The 22,153-nt window shown below is 41.5% G+C and overlaps 1 protein-coding gene across 1 annotated transcript in view; it reads left to right on the top strand.

Moving 5' to 3' along the window:
- Positions 1–22,153, top strand: part of LOC140351024 (serine/threonine-protein kinase 32C-like) — a 238,271-nt gene that overhangs the window by 153,048 nt on the left and 63,070 nt on the right. Inside the window, exon 3 of the mRNA XM_072436658.1 lies at positions 14,318–14,469. Within this exon, the coding sequence (XP_072292759.1) occupies positions 14,318–14,469 (152 nt within the window). The remainder of the gene's footprint in view (positions 1–14,317; positions 14,470–22,153) is intronic.

Genomic DNA, 22,153 nt, shown 5'->3' with positions numbered 1-22,153 from the left:
CTGCTGAAGGAGAAGAAGAGAGCCTTCAGGTCAGGGAACAAGGAGGAGCTGAGGACTGTGCAGAAGGAGCTGAGGAGGAAGATCAGGCAGGCTGAGGCCAGCTACAAGAGGAGGATGGAGGAGCAGCTGCAGCAAAAGAACATTCAGGGAGTGTGGAGGAGCCTGAAAACCATCTCAGGCTTCAAAATCCCCCCTGCCCAGACAGAGGGGGATCTACAGTGGGTGAATGATTTAAATGCTCACTTCTTGAGGTTTGATCGGTCACCCGCCCCTCCCCCTGCACAGCTGCATGCTTCCTCTTCCACAGCTGGACAATGCCCTGCATCTGTTCCTCTTCGCTTATCTGCCCCGGACCATCGGCTCCCCACTTCGCCTGGACTCACCCATCCCCCCAGCACACAATCCCCCTGCCAACCACTGACTGTCACAGCAGCACAGGTGAGGAGTGAGCTGAAGAGGATTAAAGTGAGGAAGGCAGCAGGACCTGATGGCATCAGCCCCAGGCTCCTTAAGTCCTGCGCAGATGAACTGTGTGGAGTTATGGAGCATGTCTTCAACATGAGCCTGAAGCTGAGGGTGGTACCACAGGTCTGGAAGACCTCCTGTCTGGTACCTGTGCCTAAGACACCGCGCCCCAAAGACCTCAACAGCTTCAGGCCAGTGGCTCTCACGTCCCACCTGATGAAGACACTGGAGCGGCTAGTCCTGGACCACCTCCGCTCCACCGTGAGCTCAGCCATGGACCCGCTGCAGTTTGCATATCGGTCTGGCATCGGAGTGGAGGACGCCGTCATCTCCCTGCTGCACCGCTCTCTCTCTCACCTGGAAAAGCCTGGCAGCTCTGTGAGGATTCTGTTCTTCGATCTTTCCAGCGCCTTCAACACCATCCAGCCGCTGCTCCTGAGGGACAAGCTGGAGACGGCTGGTGTGGAGTATGACCTGGCAGAGTGGATCCTGGACTACCTCACAGACCGACCCCAGTTTGTGAGAGCCCGGAACTGTGTGTCTGACACTCTGACCTGCAGTGTGGGGGCGCCCCAGGGCACTGTCCTCGCGCCCTTTCTCTTTACCCTTTACACTGCAGACTTCAGACATGACACGGACAGCTGTGTCCTGCAGATGTTCTCTGACGACTCTGCCATCATCGGACTCATCACGGACGACGATGACGCGGAGTACAGAGGACTGGCGAAGGACTTTGTGGACTGGTGTCAGCGGAACCACTTCCTCATCAACGCGGGGAAGACCAAGGAGATGGTGGTGGATTTCCGCAGACGCCACCCCACTGCCCCCTCACCAGTGAACATCCAGGGACGGGACATTGAGAGAGTGGACTCATACAAGTACCTGGGTGTTCATCTGAACCACAAACTGGACTGGACTCATAACACAGACGCACTGTACAGGAAGAGCCAGAGTCGGCTCTACCTCCTGAGGAGACTCAGGTCTTTTGGAGTGACAGGGCCACTCCTGAAGACCTTCTATGACTCTGTGGTGGCATCAGCCCTCCTGTACGGTGTGGCCTGCTGGAGCAGCAGCATCACAGAGAGGGAGAGGAAGAGGCTGGCTAGATTCACATCTATGCTGGACCATGAGTGTCACCCCCTGCAGGACACTCTCTCCGCTCTGGAGAGCAGCTTCAGTGAGAGACTGATCCACCCTCGATCTGTGAAGGAAAGGTTCCGTAGGTCTTTCCTTCCTGCTGCTGTCAGACTTTATAACAAAAACTGTTAGAACTGAACACTCGCAATACTGACCTAAGCTAATACTGATGTGCAATTCTGTCATATGTGCAATTGCTGTTGGAATTCATGTGCAATTCATGTGCAACCTATGTGCTGTCGTGACACATATTCATGTGCAATTACTGTCGTGATCACATGCAATGGTATTTATGTATTTATTTATTTATTTGTCTATGGGAGTTTTTATTTATTTATAGGAGATCTTCTACTGAAAGTGTTTTTCAGACTTCCTATAAGTGATCTGTTCTTCTGTATCTACCTCTGTATCTACCTGCGTTGCACCAATGAAATTTTCCCATGTGGGACAATAAAGGAATATCTTATCTTATCTTATCTTAGAATGTGCCACAAGATTGTTCACACGTGAGGGGGGTTATCGCAAGAGATTTTTGAATGAAAAAAAGGGTTCGCGCTGGTGGGTTAGACCTTTTGAGAAGCTGCGGTCCAGAAAGCAGTGAGACAATGACCACCGACATCAGTTAAAAAGCCATTAAACGTGAAAAGACGGACGTTTGAGTGTATCGCACCGGAGTATAAGTCGCCTCACCAGCCAAAAATGCATAATAGAGAAGAAGAAAACATACATAAGTCGCACTGGAGTATAAGTGTCTGGTATGTTAACGTAACATATGAACAGTTATTCAGATAACTATAGCATAAAGAACATGCTAACAAGTTTACCAAAGCATCAGTTTTACCCCAAATCACTAAATCCATTGAATTCTTCTTCCTCTGTGTCACTTCTAAACAACTCCACAAACTCCAGAGGTAGAGGAAGTGCAGATTCTTCTTCTGCGTCGCTTAGAGCCTAGAGCGCCCTCTTGTGGTTGTCAGTGTGAAAATAACAAATAATAAATATCACATATAAGTCGCTCTGGAGTATAAGTCGCACCCCGGCCAAAACTATGTAAAAAGGTGCGATTTATAGTCCGGAAAATGCGGTAAATGGAGGTATGAGTAAGAAAACGTATGTCAATGACTATAAGGCTGCGCAATATGGCGAAAAAAATAAGAAAATGTCCTCCAAAGTGACAGTAAGTCCAGCTCCATTGGCCGTTCCTCTCCATAAAAAACTGATCATTGACTGTCTGTTTGGACATGGTAATGAATCTCTTTTTTTTAACCTTTATTATGTAGATGATTTTCAGTAAATATAGCCTAAACTACGACCTCAAAGTGGTTCTGATGTTGTTATGGAAGCGATTTGAACCTTCAGTGCCAGACTTCATTCACATAAATCTCCTCAGCTCTCGTCGCTGCAGGTGTGAAAAGTAGTGTTACTCTGGCGCTTTAACTGACGTCCAAAAAAGGTGTCGCAGTAACAAAAATGATCATGTTTGTTCAACGGGAAATAAACACGTTTTTTTCACAGTCCATTCACAAATACGTGATTATGATTAAGACGAGAACAACAGCAATACAGCGCTTACTTCTTAAAATTGTTCTTCTCAGAGCGGTTTTGACATCATACTTTATATATTCTACATCTAAGTCTAAAAGTGAGTAATATATGTTGAAAATATTACTGTATCTTCCGGACTATAAGTGGCACCAGCCAAAAAATGCATAACAGAGAAGGAAAAAAAACATATATAAGTCGCACTGGAGTATGAAATGCGGTTGCAAGTGTGAAAATAACAGATAATATCACATATAAGTCGCTCCAGAGTATAAGTATAAGTATATAAATATAAATATAAGTATAAGTCGTACCCCAGCCAAAATTATGAAAAAAGGTGCGACTTATAGTCTGGAAAATACGGTAAATGATTTTCTTTAGCTTTAGTTGTCTTTTTTCTCAAACAATGTGTTCTACCTTTTAAAATACCATAATCTGTGAATTATAGAATGTTTTTAAAGATAAATCGGGTCCAAAACACTTCTTTGAGTAGTAGTTTCCTGTGATACTTTTTAATCTTACTTGTGTCATTTCTTGGAACATTACTTTGCACTTCTACTTTGAGTAATATGTATTATTTTGAAGTACCTCTACTCTTACTTGAGTGAAACGTTTGGAAACCTTTTGCTTCATGGTTATAAAAGCAATGTCAATTTACAGATATTAAATCAGAATTGATAAAGCCTCTTGAAATGGCTTTAACACATTTTTTTTTCCAGTTTATCCTTTCTACTTTTTCACACACTGAGGCCTCACATTAACACCACTGATAAAGGCAGTAAATGCACTCTCTTTACCATCTTTTGAGTACCACAGGATCCAGTTCTATCGCCTCATGGTGATGTGGCCTGCTGCGTAGAATAACGTCGGATAAATTCCCCAAGACAGTTTTGGGAAAAGTCAAAAAAAGTTTCTTGGATTGTACTTTTCCTTAAATCCAGGCTTGTCATAAAGCCAGGCCCGTTTTAGCCGGCTCGCAGATGGGACGAGGTGTATTTGTGGTATCGGTCCAACACTAAAAGCACAGATGAGTCCAAGCCGGGCCCCGGGGACGGTTAAAGAGGTTCTGATGGCTCTGTAGAGGTGTCTGTGTGCGGGGCCGATGGAGCCGAGTGGTCAGGCTCTAAACACAAACACAAAGCAGATGGAATGAAAACTTATGGAAATATATTTTTAATCACACTGAGAGTCTAAACAGTCGTGTGAATTTAGTCCAGAGTTAAAGCGCCCCCTACAGGTCGGATGATTCTTTGAACAAAAACGCAGTTAAGATAAATATATTTAGAATTTTGCTAAAAAATCTAAAAAAAATATTACACATTAGCTAATTTTTCAGGTTTATAATTTCACTTCCTGTTTGTAATTGATGACATCACCCGGGAAACACTGCAAAAGCTCATCTAATGTCACAATGTTTTAAATTTGATGAATAAAAATATACGAGAACAACTTTATTTTGTTGAATTCATGTTTAAAGGGTCAAAAACGTTGTTTCTTTTGTGTAAATTCTGCATAAACTTTGACTGGAATGAGTGTCCCTGGTGTGATGTCACTTCCTGTCATTTTTCTACAGATTTGTCAACGTTTTCTTCACAAATACCTGCTCGATTGGTATAAAACTATAATTCATATGTACAACAGGTATAAGTACACCACATAAAGTGTCATACGTCACTTTAAGCACCTTTGTTTAACACTTTTTAGACCTTATTATGAAGCAGTCTACTTTATAATCAATATATTTGTGTAGCAGCGACAGTAGTTTTCCTTATGACAGGGGCCTCCGACCATTTCCCCCCGTGAGTTTCTTACATGACAGAAATACTCCTGTTCGCGGTCGCAAGATAAACAGATATAACAGTGTTCTAGATGAGGTGCAGTTGGATGTCTTGGTAACAGGCATGCGACGAACCTAATTTGAAGTATTTCGAGTAAGACCTTTAGGGAGTGACTCGTAAAGGTTGGCGCGTACCATAAAGCTGCACTGTCTCAGGGGTCCGCAAACTGTTCTGAGACAAAGAGGGGGGGAGTTTGCGTGTTCCTGTCCCGGTTTCCCCGAGCAACACAGGTGTATCGTCTCACTACAGTGGTCCTGAAAGCCGAGCGCTGAGACCTGGAGGTGGTCCCCGGGCGCTGCATTGCATGATAAGAAGACAAGATACTCTGAATCTATTAATGCCCAAGTGTGGAACATTCTAGGCAACGCAATAACATGTCAGTCGCTTTTCACCAGAAAAGTTACGTAGGTAAAGGACAAAGGTGCAGTAAGTTGAAGTACAAACAGGAGCAGTAACAGTTGTAGTATTCGTTAGAAGTTGCAGAAGGAGAGATTGTACATTTTAAACCGGATGCCCTTCCTGTGCATCTGTGAGAGCTGTGAACTGGCACAAAAAGACCCCAGGATTTTCTAAAGCTTTTGCGAAACATCAAGTGAGAAATTGCTATTGACATTGTAAGGATTTAAAGTTAACCCATAAAAGTTCAAACTATTCAAAAGTGTTAATCAACAACACGAGAGTCACTGGTTTATTGTCCTATTTTCATGTTCAACTTTTTGAAAGCTGAAAACCTGGCTCTAAAATACAGGAATTCAAATGTACTCTTGGATCGCCGCCATTATTTTGTGTTGTATATTGTAAATTCTGTCTTGGCAAGTTTCTCCTCTGGTTTTGGCTCTGGTGTAATGCGATTAGTGAACACTGCAGTAACTTGGCACACGAGATTTAGGAACGCGGCAGCCAAAAAGTTATTTCATCTGACTCCAGCGCCCACCACAGCAAACGGCTCGGCTATATTTAGTTTAGGAAAAGATGTACAAACCAATTTACACATAACCCTCAGTTATGTCAATGCGACAAGTGCATTGACAAAATGACCATATTTAATTTAAACTTGTTGACAAGCCCTTTTTTGTCTCAAAATCAGGTCCAAAACGTTAAAAGACACATATTAAACGAAATGTTTGGATTTTAACTCTGTTCTGACATTGAAACAGCAGATCATTTTTATTGTAAAACATGACATGCCAAACTAAAGTTACTCAGGAGCATGTTTAAAAGCTAATAACATCACAAACATTACATAATATTTGTCCTTTAACCCTAACTCTATAAACCAACCAATAGAAGAACATAGAGCTGACCCTCAGGCTTCACTGGATGGATCAATCAATCAATCAATCAGTCAGTCAGTTTAGCACTATCACATGACCTAGAGTCATGGTTTACATTTGATTGTGCTAAACTGAGATCACAGACTGATCTGGACCTACAGTACTAAAACTACACTAAAGCAGGTCGACAGGCTCAGAAGCAGCTTCAAACGATATGCATTAGCATTAGCTACAACAGACACAAAAAGCTAACTTTTGATCCCATTAAACTTTTAGGTCATGTGAGAACTCAATATTCCCACTCTTTTTGCACTTACAAAATCATCCGGGTCATGTACATTTAAACAATGTTGAATTCATGTTGGCATTTGAACCCTAAAACACACTGTTAATACAGTGTTGATTTAACAGCTTAAACATAGAATTTTCACCCTCATTTGGCTCGTCTTATCTGACTTTTCTCTAACTGAATTCTAAAGTTTGTGATGTTACATGAACTCCACGTATGTGCATTGTTGGGAAGTAACTTCACATGTACCAAAAACATGTATTCATGACCTAGTTTTATTTAAAAGACATTTACTCTCCTGAAATCAAAGGAATACATTGCAGTACTTCATGTAGGCTGCACAGTATTAGTGAGAAAAACACTCAATGCAGAACAAACTTTTTTTTTAATCCTATGTTGTGTTTCTTTCACTAAAATAATATTCTAACTCAATGTAAAATAATTGAGACGATAGTACTCTGAGTGGATAATGTAACACACATACATTTTGATTTATTCTGTCACTAAATATTTTCCAGCTCTCCTCCCAGCGATGCCTGAATAAACTGTTGCTTTGTTGCTGTGTGATGGTTTTGCGAGTAGCTGCTCGCGCTCACAGCAGGTGTTATGGCGTCAGTGGTCACCTCGTCTGGTCAGTCCCGTGGTTTGTTTTGAGCGACAGATCGAGGCTGAGTCAGAACGGCTTCGCTTCAGGGAAATCCACACACCTGAAACAGTGCTGGCTTTCCTGCTGCCGCTTGCGAAACGTGATAGAACATGTATTATTTTTGTGTTAAAAGTAAAAAGATACCAGATTGTCTGGTAGCGAATGGAAGAAGGAGGTATCTGAAGCTCGCTAACTCATTCCAACTCTTTGGCACATCATTTGCAGTGACATTCATGGTGTTTTTTTGGATTACTCGGTTAGAAGTACAAAATGACCCCTCCTTTTGATGACCTTTTGTGTGTTTGACCTTTTCTCTGCAAGTTCTTGTTGAGCTCCAGTTTGGAAGTCTGAGCGTTGCACCGTATAATTCCGGACTATAAGTCATAGTTTTGGTCGGGATGCGACTTATACTCCAGAGCGACTTATATGTGGTATTATTTGTTATTTTCACACTGACAACCGCAAGAGGGCGCTCTAGGCTCTAAGCGACGCAGAAGAAGAATCTGCACTTCCTCTACCTCTGGAGTTTGTGGAGTTGTTTAGAAGTGACACAGAGGAAGAAGAATTCAGTGGATTTAGTGATTTGGGGTAAAACTGATGCTTTGGTAAACTTGTTAGCATGTTCTTTATGCTATAGTTATCTGAATAACTGTTCATATGTTACGTTAACATACCAGACACTTACCACAGTTCTGTCTGTGCCTCATGTAGCTGAAGGTGTTAGCGTTAGCATACGTACACCTAGTCACCATGTTCTCTAATCTGTTATTACTTTAAACTGCATTTCAAGATTAAATGTTTGTTCTTGGTCTTGGATTTTATCAAATACATGTCCCTAAAAAACGTATACTCCAGTGCGACTTATATATGTTTTTCTCTTTTCCGGTGCGATTTATAGTCCGAAAAATACGGTATGTTCAATGGATGATCCTGCTGCTGCTGCTGTTGTTGTTGTTGTTGTTGTAGTTGTTGTAATAAATATTAAAACTAGCTGTCGATTTTGTCCTTTCCCTCTAATATGTGTGAAACTCTTCTATTACGACATCCCATCGAGGATAATCAGATGAAGACCATTTTGCACGGATCATTTGACCTTCTTGTTTTTCTGTTTCTTTAAAATGAGACAACGCATATAAGAGCTGAGTATGATTGAAAATGTGATCACGTTGTGCCTCACAAACAGGTCTTTTTGTCAAAATGCTTCACATAATATGGAGTCCAGAGTAAAGTTGAGGAGAAGCGCTTGGTCTGACGTGGAGTGTCTCGCTGCTGTACAGAATCGATATTTGCCGACGTCAATAATAAAATCCATTGCGAGGCTCACAAAGTATGTTACGGTGCAGTAGTTTGCAAATTGATAACAAACAACGTTCCAAAGTGAATTACAAAATGTGTTTGTGTGGGATTTAAAATAATTAGTTGCATTGTTGTGCAAACATACAGAGATATTTTGTAAAAAAAAATTGCCTAATTGCGCTTCTTTTCCATATTTTCCGATATCAGCTGCATTTTCAAAATCAACCCGATACGAGGGACGTTTGAACCGATATGTTTGGCTTGATACAGTATAAGTCGCATGTATAAGTCGCATGTATAATAGTATAAATGTATAATTGAGAAGAAAAAACATATAAAAGTAGCACTGGAGTATAAGTCGCATTTTTAGGGACATTTTTAGAACAGGAAAAGACATTTAATCTTGAAATGCAGTTTAAAATAATATCAAATGAGAGAACATGGTGAATAGGTGTACGTATGCTAACGCTAACACCTTCAGCTACACGAGGCACAGACAGAACTGTGGTAAGTGTCTGGTATGTTAACGTAACATATGAACAGTTATTCAGATAACTATAGCATAAAGAACATGCTAACAAGTTTACCAAAGCATCAGTTTTACCCCAAATCACTAAATCCATTGAATTCTTCTTCCTCTGTGTCACTTCTAAACAACTCCACAAACTCCAGGGGTAGAGGAAGTGCAGATTCTTCTTCTGCGTCGCTTAGAGCCTAGAGCGCCCTCTTGTGGTTGCCAGTGTGAAAATAACGAATAATATCACATATAAGTCGCTCTGGAGTGTAAGTCGCATCCCGGCCAAACCATGAAAAAAGGTGTGACTTATATTTCGGAAAATACAGTAAATGGAGGAACGAGTTAGAAAACATATTTCGATAAATCAAATCAAATCAAATCAATTTATTTTTGTAAGGCAAAATAACTGTAAGGCTGTGCAATATGGCGAAAAAAATAAGAAAACGTCCAACCTCCAGAGGTAGAGAAAGTGCAGATTCTTCTTCTGCGTCGCTTAGAGCCTACAGCGCCCTCTTGTGGTTGCTAATGTGAAAATAACGAATAATATCACATATAATTCGCTCCAGATTATAAGACGCACCTTGGCCAAACTATGAAAAAAGTGCGACTTATAATCTGGAAAATACGGTATTTAGCCTGGCGATGTTCACGTTTCCCAGCCCAATCTCTGGACCCTTCTTGACCCCTTCCTCCACCGTTACTGCCCAGCGCCGCGTAATCGCTCCGTAAACGTCCATCTGTGCTTGTGCCGTCTGTGATTCCGGAGCGTCCTCATCACCCCCGGAGCACCACCCGCCCTGTCCATCACCCCCGGAGCACCACCCGTCCTGTCCCCGCGGGTGGTGCTCCGCTTCGTCCGGCCTTCCGGGCCTGGTCCCGCGCAGCTCTGACAGTGAAGGATGGCGCTTGTCTGAAGCTCCGCGGAGGGCATCGCCGAGATGTACTTCTGCAAATGTAATTACGCCGGACACAAAGATGAGTGATGAACGTTGCTTCAAGCCCCCCCCCCGCCTTTGTCTGCCAGAAACGTTAGCAAAACAAGTTACACAACCGGGACCCGACGCGTAAGCAGGATTCTTGCTTACAGGCCTGTTTTACAAGCCGGAGCAACTGTGCGGCGTTTACGGGTGCCTAGTGGCTCATTTTACATCCATATGCTACGATAAATGATACTGGTCGTGAAGCGATTCCCCAAAGGACGACAACAATGGTGGCTGAACGAGTACAACTGCCCTATTCATTTGTGCTGACCAATACGTAATAAAAAACCTCTGCGTACCGAGTGGAATATAGGAGAGTCGGGTAAGGTTGCAAAAGGGAACGTGGACGCCGTTTCGGTAAATCACGATGTTACGACTGCTCTCATCCAGAAGTCGTTTGCTTTTCGACGCTATTGACCTGAGAAGCTAGATTTTATACGGCCCAGAGCTAGATTTATCTTGTTTTAATCTTAATCTTTTAACCTGAAACTGCCACGCCTTTGTTTAGCCTCGTTGTGGGTCGTTCAAACCGTATTGTGATCGGCCCGGCTCTGATTCACAGCCGTTAAGACTTGTTTGGCTTCATCGCTCACTTGGCCAAGGTTTGATGATACTATTGTAAACAGAAGGTCGATTATACTTTGTACCACTTCTGTTCAAATTATACTTTTACATTTACTATTGATTATCCCTGTGGGTGTGGTGGTGGACTGACCTTTGGCCCCCCTGACCTCCGCTCCATCACTCGCTCACCACACACTAGATGGGCAAGTTGGGTGTTTTGCCCAAGGACACAATCCCAGAACACTCCACTGCCGCTCCATTACAGTACGTTTATTCATGACGAAAAAGGAAAACTATAAATTGCAAGTACATGTCTAGGGAGGTTACGACAAACAAAAGTATTGCGATATCGTATAGTCTAAAGTCTCACAACAATATCGTGGGGTTTTACAATATAACGTATTCATTGTTCATTGTTTTATTGTTTTATGTTGCACCGAATCACCAAGACAAGTTCCCATGTTTGTGATTTTGTTCATTGACAATGGCAATAAACCTATTTTGATTGATTGATTTGATTGATGTATCAAATCACAACCTTCAGAGTTAAAGAAACTGAGGGAACTACATAGACCATGATCCTTTGCTCCATGTTAGCGCAGACAACATGAAGAAATTCTAGAAATTGAAGTTACTAAGCACTTTTAAATGTTCCTTTTTTATTTGGAACATGATTGATGTTTGTTTTTTGTAGTTTAAGCTAACTTTACGATGACCGTAATGCTTTGCGCCGAACTCAAGTCATTTAAAAGCGAAAAAGTATTACAACTGCAATTCTGTTAGCCTCTCCGCAATATCGCAGTAAACGTTGTACCGTGAAATGAATACTGTGATGTTACTGCGCCGTGAGATTGGCTACAACCCTTTATATTTCTGAGGAGGAAACAGCCTTATGATAATATGCTAAACAGCCCGAGCCCATTTAGCATAACGTAGGACTAGTAAAGGCTTCACTAAACCGAATACTGAAGTACACGGAGCCTCAGTAACAGCCCATAATATCACAATAATGACTGATGTCTTCTGAGCCGCGTCCAAGCGTTGACCTTTCACAGTTATTCCCCACACAAACACAACCCTAATGAATAAATAATGAGCGATTAGCTTGTCCATAAACACTGCGCGTCTGAGAGAGCGGTTCAGGAGCGCTAACGGTGTGGGTGCATTAGAGGGGCCGCGGGGGTCACATTTATCACACCGGACCCGGCGTAAAGTTCACACATGTTAGCTCGCCGCGCCGCTGAGGAGTTTTCCCTGCCGCATTCATCCACGTCCCGCGTCGTAGTCGATCCGCCGGCTGCGACGGCGTTTATGCTTCATTTACAGGCCAAAACTGATTATTTAAATGTATAATCTTAAACTTGTTTACAACAAGTTTAGAGTTCCAATTTAGACCTGCTATAATCCTGGTTTTGTCCTGATTTAGACCTGATGTGTGCGTTGTCGATCACAGATACCGTATTTTCTGGACTGTAAGCCGCACCTTTTTTCATAGTTTTGCCCGGGGTGCGACTTATACTTATATTTAAACTTATATACTTATAGTGACTTATATGTGATATTATTTGTTATTACAGTAAATTTGTAAAGTTATGTATTTGTTCTGTATCGGACTGACGTGGGCGCAAATCTGTGCCACACCTGGTTCCAACCACCGACAATGCCACATTTACGCTTACGAGAAAAGGGTCTTGCCCAAGGACACAACTGCAGTACACATGAGTACACATGCAGTAACTTTCCTTTTACGTATAGGGCAACTCCTTTACACCTGAGCCACTGTCGCCCTAAATAACCAAAAGATGAGCCATGATGATACGTTTATATATATTTATTTTGTTTGTTGACTATTTTTCCCCCTCTTGAACATTGTGTGTGATTTCCCCTTGTCAGGTTTAGAGTTTAGAGTGTAGAGTGTAGAGTTTAGAGTTCAGAGTTTAGAGTTTAGAGTGTAGAGTGTAGAGTGTAGAGTGTAGAGTGTAGTGTAGAGTGTAGAGTTTAGTAGAGTGAAGAGTGAAGAGTGTAGAGTTTAGTAGAGTGAAGAGTGTAGAGTGTAGAGTTTAGAGTGTAGAGTTTAGTAGAGTGAAGAGTGAAGAGTGTAGAGTTTAGTAGAGTGAAGAGTGTAGAGTGTAGAGTGTAGAGTTTAGTAGAGTGAAGAGTGTAGAGTGTAGAGTGTAGAGTTTAGTAGAGTGAAGAGTGTAGAGTGTAGAGTGTAGAGTGTAGAGTGTAGAGTGTAGTGTAGAGTGTAGAGTTTAGTAGAGTGAAGAGTGTAGAGTGTAGAGTGTAGAGTTTAGTAGAGTGAAGAGTGTAGAGTGTAGAGTGTAGAGTGTAGAGTGTAGAGTGTAGAGTTTAGAGTGTAGAGTTTAGTAGAGTGAAGAGTGAAGAGTGTAGAGTGTAGAGTGTAGAGTGTAGAGTGTAGAGTGTAGAGTGTAGAGTTTAGTAGAGTGAAGAGTGTAGAGTGTAGAGTGTAGAGTGTAGAGTGTAGAGTGTAGAGTTTAGTAGAGTGAAGAGTGTAGAGTGTAGAGTGTAGAGTGTAGAGTGTAGAGTGTAGAGTGTAGAGTGTAGAGTGTAGAGTTTAGTAGAGTGAAGAGTGTAGAGTGTAGAGTGTAGAGTGTAGAGTGTAGAGTGTAGAGTTTAGTAGAGTGAAGAGTGTAGAGTGTAGAGTGTAGAGTTTAGTAGAGTGAAGAGTGTAGAGTGTAGAGTGTAGAGTTTAGTAGAGTGAAGAGTGTAGAGTGTAGAGTGTAGAGTGTAGAGTGTAGAGTTTAGAGTGTAGAGTTTAGTAGAGTGAAGAGTGAAGAGTGAAGAGTGAAGAGTGTAGAGTTTAGTAGAGTGAAGAGTGAAGAGTGAAGAGTGAAGAGTGTAGAGTTTAGTAGAGTGAAGAGTGTAGAGTTTAGAGTGTAGAGTTTAGTAGAGTGAAGAGTTTAGAGTGTAGAGTTTAGTAGAGTGAAGAGTGAAGAGTGTAGAGTGTAGACTTTAGACTTTAGAGTTTGGTCTGTGTCGCTCTGAGTGCTTCGGCTTCACAGGGAAGAGGCTGTTGTGGAGATGAAAGGAAGGAAAGTGTATAATTCCCTCAGCACCTGCTTTTCTCCTCGAGTGAGCGAGAGTGAGAGACATTCAGTTTTATGGACTTAGGACTAAAGCAGGGCTAAAACAGGACTAAAGCAGGGCTAAAACAGGACTAAAGCAGGGCTAAAACAGGACTAAAGCAGGGCTAAAACAGGACTAAAGCAGAGCTAAAGCAGGGCTAAACCAGGACTAAAGCAGGGCTAAAACAGGACTAAAGCAGAGCTAAAGCAGGGCTAAACCAGGACTAAAACAACACTAAACCAGGGCTAAACCAGGAATAAACCAGGGCTAAACCAGGACTAAACCAGGACTAAACCAGGGCTAAACCAGGGCTAAACCAGGACTAAACCAGGACTAAACCAGGGCTAAACCAGGACTAAAGCAGGGCTAAAGCAGGATTAAAGCAGGGCTAAACCAGGGCTAAACCAGGACTAAAGCAGGATTGAACCAGGACTAAAGCAGGACTAAACCAGGACTAAACCAGGACTAAAGCAGGATTAAAGCAGGATTGAACCAGGACTAAACCAGGACTAAACCAGGACTAAAACAGGACTAAAGCAGGACTAAACCAGGGCTAAAACAGGACTAAAACAAGACTATAGCACCTCTGATACAAAAGTGCTCGGACGAGAGAAGAGATACCTTAATTCTGGCTTCCTTGAACCCTTCTGAGTGCGTTCATACTTCTTGTTCTCGTTTGCAGGTGTGCATCGTCCAGAAGAGGGACACGGAGAAGATGTACGCCATGAAGTACATGAACAAGCAGCAGTGCATCGAGAGAGACGAGGTCCGGAACGTCTTCAGAGAGCTGGAGATCCTGCAGGAGATCGAACACGTCTTTCTGGTCAACCTCTGGTAAATACGAAACACAAGTTTACACATTTGTTGTGTCAGCACCACGTCGTTCTAATTTCATAAGTCGTGTCACGGTTTGGAGGTTGATGCATCTTTAGAGACTCTTATTTTGCGCTGTGGCATCTGAGATCACGTTCAAGGCTCTGTTTTGGAATCGTCAGGACAATTCCCTGCTCTGACAGTTTGCTTAATGTCTTTCCTCATCTGTTCAGTCAGTTTTTGCCACTTCGCGTTGCCCAGGTTATGATATTTGAAGCGTAAAATGCCTCTTTCCTCGATTCAATGTTGCAGCGAGTGTCGTTTTTGTCACGAATTTGACAAAAACGTATCGTCACGCTTTTGTTCATATCTTCCGTTTCGTGCCGTTCGATTGTTTGTTCTGATCGTACGCAACGTTAGAAACTCGAATCCTTTTATGATCCGTGAAACCTGCATTTCATCCTGGTTTGTTCTGTCTGATCGCTTGGTATCTAGTGATTACATGAGTTATTTAAGCTCTTTTGATGTATTATCAGTCGTAAATGTTTAATTGGCTTGTCCAATAGGAAGGTAACAGTGAAAACTATCGTAGGAATTCTCAGAAGTAGTAGAAATATCAGATAAAATTATGATAATTATCATATTCGCACCTTTTTTCATAGTTTTAGACGGGGTGCGACTTACACTTATATTTATACTATATACTTAAACTCTGGAGCGACTTATTTGTGATATTATTTGTTATTTTCCCACTTGCAACCACATTTCCAGTGTGACTTATATATGTTTTTTTCTTCTCTATTATGCATTTTTTGGCTGGTGCGACTTATACTCCGGAAAATACGGTAATTTCAAAGAGTTATTTAAGCTCTTTTAATGTATCATCAGTCGTAAATGTTGTCTATTAGGAAGTTAACAGTGAAAACTATCGTAGGAATTCTCAGAAGTAGAAGAAATATCAGATAAAATGGCAATAATTAGAGACTTTTTCGCAAATACAAGGTTCATTTTGTTTCCCAATTAAAAAATGAAAACCTGAACGATGTCAAAAGGGCTTGAATTACACATGGGTAAAAATTGGATGTTTCACCCTTTACAAAAGTACAAACCCTCCTAACAGCTTCGCATATTAAACTTAATGAGCTGTCGAAGCATGAGGGACTTTTAGACTCTTACGACGCCCAAAATAGAGTGAATCTCTAAAAAATAACAATAAATTTTTAATTCAACCGTCGCGGGAAACTCCAGCCAATTTTCTCTTCGCGCCCGCGGCCGTTCAACGTGTCCACATGTTTACTCTGTACTATTTTGCCGCGTTAATTTCTGACGTCGGAGCGCACGCATTTTGATAATTACATGAGCTTTAAGGGCCCGCCGTTCCCCGGGGCCCGAGATGTGGGTGAGCCTGTTCATTATTCAACGCTCATCTCCGACGGGGACTCTAAATGTAATTGGGGACCGACGTGGCGTTCACACCTAGTTACACAAAGCACTTTGCGCCGCAGAATAATTGGTTCAACGATATTTTACTTGGCGAGGCGACTGGGACTAAGCCGGGGACGATTTAGGGACATTATTTCAGCGACTTAGCTCAGGGTTGACTGCTTTTCCTCGGTTTGCATCCGGTCGCTTGTCGCCGTCGCGCTCGTTTCGCCGTCGTTCAAAAGTGCTTTATTGCTTGTTTCTTATTTCCTGCAGTCGGGAGCTCGCTTCAGGCCAAACTCCGACAGAACAAAGGGAATATTCAACCTAGCTTTAAGTGAACTCTCGTCTCAAGTGGCGGGGGGAAAACACAATCAGTTCATTTCGGTGGAACGTGGGAGCTCGTTTGTCGTACGTCGTTTAGGACTAAATCATTCTCCTCTCAGCTCAGATTAACGACGTGACCTGTGTCATGCTTTTGCCGTGTGCAGTGTTTCTCAGTCCTCTGTCGTATTAAGCATTATTATTATTATATATCTTTTTCCTCAGACATAAGCAGACATGTTTGTTTTGATACGGAGAGCAGGCATGTCCCTGATTGGCTCATTTGCCTGTCAGTCACGCCCAGCTGAATTCAGGGTCTGTCTCATAAGTATTAGATAAGTGTGTACTCTTGTTCTTGTATTTTGTACTGAGCCTTGATTAAATTCATCAAGTCTTCTTTGTATATACTGAAGCGTCACTTCCTGGAAGTTTCCCAGTTGTACGGACCTGTCAGGCCACGCCCCCTGCCGCCCTGCTTCCTGGAACCTTTCGGGTTTGTCCATTCACATGGCCTGAAAGACGTTGCCGTTATTTTAACCATGTGGTTTTATTAGGTTTGCACGTTTTCATAGGATCTTAAAAAATGCCTTTTCACAACAGAAATGAGCAATATATTTACAATACTAAGAATAATATTTAAAAAAAAAGATGTAAAAGAATAAAACTTGAAAATGAAAAGTTGAAATTACAATTAAAATCTTTGAAACATAGTCACATTGTCGTCTGTAGTGATTAATGTTCATATATAGATTTATTTTTGAACATTTGTAGTGTTTAGTTGGGGTCGGGTGTGGTATAGGCTTTTTTCTGAGCAGGAACAGAATATTGTTTTGCACAAAATATAGCGGTAATCAAATTGTAGAAGACACTAAATACCATTTTTACTTCAGTAACCATTTCTTAAAAGTCCCTGTGACTGTTAAATGTGTATTTTTGGGTTGTTTGAAGTGCCCGTCGTCGCCCCCTGCTGTCTCGGGACGGAATAAATAGCCTTGCAACATCGACTCAAAGATCCTGGAAACCCTGGCACTTTTTTCCATATCAATTTGAAAACGCTAGAAGTTTGTGTATGTGATTATGTGATTATCTGCGATTATACGTGATTATATGTGATTATTGCTAAAGCTACTTAGTTCTGCTTTAAAGTCACCGTCTTCCCCGATCACGCTTTCCTTTTGCCGTGGTTCCAGACTCGCTTTAGCGCCGGTACCTTTGGTTTTTCTAGAATGATCCGTGGACAGTTCTGTGCAGCAGTGGGAGGTGTGAGCGCCTGCTTCGCCTCAGAACACTGGGATCTTTGTGCGGCCGAGCTGGAGATGGAGACGCCGGGAAAAAAGCAGCACAGAAGGCTCTGGCAGGCTGCGACTCCTGTGGGATTCGCTCTAAAAACACACTCGCCACTACTGTACGCTCATTAAAGTGTCCTCGCTTTGTTCTGCCGCAGCCGCTTCTCTCTCCCTAAAGAATGAAACTATATATTCAACACCGTCCCACGGCTTCAAGCGCTAATACACAGGAAGATTGCACATTTGTGTTTGGCTTCTTCACCTGTTGTGAAAAGTCTCATTGGTGTGTTAAATAATAATGGTATGGATTTTCTGCGATATGAGTGAGTCTACTTTTGCACAGGACTAAAGGGAATCAGAACTGGATTTAAGGGTTTTCTTTCAGGTTCTGTTCCACGGCAAATACTTATTTCAGAACTTGAACTGTCAGAACTTGGTGTGCGCTAATGTTTCTATGAGTATCATGTTGCTAAGTATTGCAATTATCCACGTCACTAACGCTAATTTCGAGTCGAGTAGTCAACGATTATTTTTTCAATAAGGCTGAGCAAAATAATATATCTGTTTGCCGTAACCCGACCGACCCGGTATGAAACTAGCCGACTGAAAAAAAAGTATCAGCATTTTGTTGAAAAAACTTAAAAATGTTTTATTTTTCAATTATTTCGCCGACTCACCGACCGGTCTTTCGTAAACCGCTGTGTCGAATATTTCTAGCACGCTGGTAAACCTATATTACATCCCAAAAGGACTGATAACGCATTGCGCAACGCATGTGTGTTTTCATTTTCGGTCCTCCACATGCTTCTGTAGCATATTAGAACGCTCAAAACGGGAAATATACACGCCCAGCAGCGTCATCACAATGAACATGGCGGGAACATGGCGGCGCCCGCATGTTCCCCCCGCTCGCCTTCGCTACCAAAATGAAGGATAACGACGTACAAAAGGTTGATTGAAATATCTTAAAATCGGGAGATTTAGACCCCTGGTGGTCACTCCGAGTCAAAAAATAGCAAAATGTTGATCTTTTTTTTTGCCTTCAAATAAAAAAAAAAAAAAAGAATTTGCCTATCGTCCGACCCACTTAAAAAATGTTGGGTCGGGTTACAGCAAACACAATTTATTTGGGGCAGCCTTATTCAAACCATTTTTTCTATTGCACAATGAGACTAAAATACATTATCAACCAAATCAATGTTGACTATAGTGTGAGTGAAGACTTTGAGAAAGACAGTATTTACAATATAATAAGTGTATTACTTTAGAAAATCAGAAATGTTTTATTCTTTTTTGACAATTTTATTAACATTTTCCACTGTCCATGTTATAAAAAGAGATCCAGATCCAGATGATCAAAATACAATAACATTATGGTTTATAATAATAGTAATAGTATTGTATAATTGTTGCAGCCCTAATTGTAATGATCATTATGTTTCCATCAGACGGTGACAGACACAATTTGAAAGAATAGAGCAAAAATCAAAGACAAATTCAGATATATATTTTTAAAACCTAAAATATCACTACAATTAAAAAAATGAAAAAAATAAAATTATAATGTGTCCAGGAAAAACTATTGCTAATTGTATTTAATTTTGGATAAAATCCTATAAACTGTAAAAATATCCAGAATACCTATTTTTCTGGGTTCAATCGTTCTGGCAAAGTCTTCAAAAGAGAAGAGGGTCTACAAACTGCAGCAGCTCAGAGGACGTCCCGCTGCTTTCTGAGGTAATCCTGTGCAAGAAGGCGTCGCCCGTAGATACTTGGAACTACTACAAGTGCAGGATTACCAGGAATTAACCAAAATGTGGGCACGTGTTGAATATTTAACCCTGTAAGCGACGTTAACTGAAAACGCTCCACAGGTAAAGTGTCAGTTAGCTTAGTGCTTTTCAGGAAATAATGGTCATTTTCTGTCTCTGTCGCGTAGTGGTAAGTTACATAGTGCATAGTTACATAGTGCATAGTTACAAAGTGGTAAGTTACATAGTGCATGGTTACATAGTGGTAAGTTACATAGTGGTAAGTTACATAGTGCATAGTTACATAGTGGTAAGTTACATAGTAGCAAGTTACATAGTGCATAGTTACAAAGAAGTAAGTCACATAGTGGTAAGTTGCATAGTGTACATAGTTACATAGTGGTAAGTTACATAGTGGTAAGTTACATAGTGCATAGTTACAAAGTGGTGAGTTACATAGTGCATAGTTACATAGTGGTAAGTTACATAGTGGTAAGTTACACAGTGCATAGTTACATAGTGCATAGTTACATAGTGCATAGTTACATAGTGCATAGTTACATAGTGGTAAGTTACTTAGTGCATAGTTACATAGTGGTAAGCTACATAGTGCATAGTAACAAAGTGCATAGTTACATAGTGGTAAGCAGCAGTATTAATAACACTAGGAACAGCAGTAGTAATAGCAGTAGTAGCAGCAGTAGTAACAGCAGTAGTAATAACACTAGGAACAGCAGTAGTAACAGCAGTAGTAACAGCAGTAGTAACAGCAGTAGTAACAGCAGTAGTAGCAGCAGTAGCAACAGCAGTAGTAATAGTAGTAGTAACAGCAGTAGTAACAGCAATAGTAATAGTAGTAGTAATAACAGTAGTAACGGCAGTAACAGCAGTAGTAATAGCAGTAGTAATAGCAGTAGTAACAGCAGTAGTAACAGCAGTAGTAATAGTAGTAGTAATAGTAGTAGTAATAACAGTAGTAACAGCAGTAGTAACAGCAATAGTAATAGCAGTAGTAATAGCAGTAGTAATAACAGTAGTAACGGCAGTAGCAGCAGTAGTAACAGCAGTAGCAATTACACTAGTAACAGCATTAGTAACAGCAATAGTAACAGCAGTAGTAATAGCAGTAAGGCAAGGCAAGGCAAGGCAAGTTTATTTGTAGAGCACATTTCATACACAAGGCAATTCAAAGTGCTTCACACAGCAGGAAAAATGCATTCAAATCACAAAGAAATGACAGAAATACAATAAAATTAACTAAATTAAAAATTATCAATCCAACTGATTTTCTAAACTAATAAAATCACAAACAAAAGAGAAGAGTGCAAAGATAAAAATTAACTACAATAAAATTAACTAAATTAAAAAATTTTAATCCAACTGATTTTCTAAACTAATAAAATCACAAACAAAAGAGAAGAGTGCAAAGAAAAAATCCTTTCAGTCATATGCACAGCTAAACAAAACTGTTTTTAGCTTAGATTTGAACATTGTCAGAGTAGAAGCCTGTCTCACATCTTCAGGAAGACTGTTCCAGATTTTAGCTGCATAAAACTGAAATGCAGATTCCCCATGTTTAGTCCTGACTCTGGGCACCAGCAAGAGGCCGGTCCCTGAGGTCCTCAGAGTCCGAGATGGTTCATATGGCACTAACATATCCAAGATGTACTTTGGTGCTAGGCCATGGAGAGACTTGTACACAAGCAGAGCTGCTTTAAAGTCTATTCTCTGAGCCACAGGGAGCCAGTGCAGAGATCTGAGAACAGGACTAATGTGATCATACTTCCTGGTTCTAGTCAGGACCCGAGCAGCAGCATTCTGGATGTACTGCAGCTGTTTTACAGCTCGTTTGGAGAGACCAGTGAGCAGGCCGTTACAGTAGTCTTCTCTACTGGAGACAAACGCGTGTATAAGTCTCTCTAAATCTGGTTTTGACAGTATATTTTTGATTTTGGCAATGTTTTTTAGATGGTAAAAAGCTGCTGATGTTATTGATTTGACGTGGCTATTAAAGTTCAAGTCTGAGTCCATTATTACCCCCAGATTTCTAATTTGGTTTGTAGGTTTTAGAGCGAGACTCTGGAGGTGACCGCTAACACTTTCTCTTTGTTTCTGTGGGCCAAAAACGATTATTTCAGTCTTGTCTGAGTTCAGCTGGAGAAAGTTGTTTTGCATCCACACACTGATCTGTTGGATGCAGTGACAGAGTGAATCTACTGGTCCATAGTCACCTGCCGATAGTGAAACATAGATCTGAGTGTCGTCTGCATAATTGTGATAGGACACATTTTCACTGCGTATCAACTGACCCAACGGCAGCATGTAGAGGTTGAACAGAAGGGGACCCAGGACTGACCCTTGGGGCACTCCACAGGTCAGGGTCATGTCTTCCAGATAGGACCTTAACCAGTTTAGGGCAGTGCCAGTGATGCCCACCCAGTCCTCTAGTCTCTGTAAGAGGATCCCATGATCGACAGTGTCAAAAGCAGCACTCAGATCTAACAGAATTAAGACTGAGGCTTTGCCCGTGTCAGTGTTCAGGCGGATGCCATTTGTCACCTTGACAAGAGCAGTCTCAGTGCTGTGATGAGGTCTAAAACCTGACTGAAAAACATCAAATGAGTTGTTTATTAAGAGGAAATCTGTGAGCTGTTGGTAAACAACCTTTTCAAGGACTTTGCCCCAAAATGGTAGATTAGAGATGGGCCGGTAATGACTCAGTACTGCGGCATCAAGACTGCTCTTCTTTAGGAGAGGCTTTATGACCGCAGTTTTCAAAGACATTGGGAATGTTCCAGATTGAAGCGACATGTTAACTATGTGAGTGAATGGTGCTAACAAACTGTTCAGCACAGACTTTAGAAATTTGGTGGGTAACACATCAAGGCAGCATGTAGATGAACTCAGACTGGTGATGATCTC

This window comes from Eucyclogobius newberryi, unplaced genomic scaffold (genome assembly GCF_026437365.1).
Source record: "Eucyclogobius newberryi isolate DKJ021-1_F unplaced genomic scaffold, fEucNew1.0.hap1 SCAF_8, whole genome shotgun sequence".
Lineage (NCBI taxonomy): Eukaryota > Metazoa > Chordata > Actinopteri > Gobiiformes > Gobiidae > Eucyclogobius > Eucyclogobius newberryi.
This window is presented reverse-complemented; position numbering and strand designations above follow the sequence as displayed.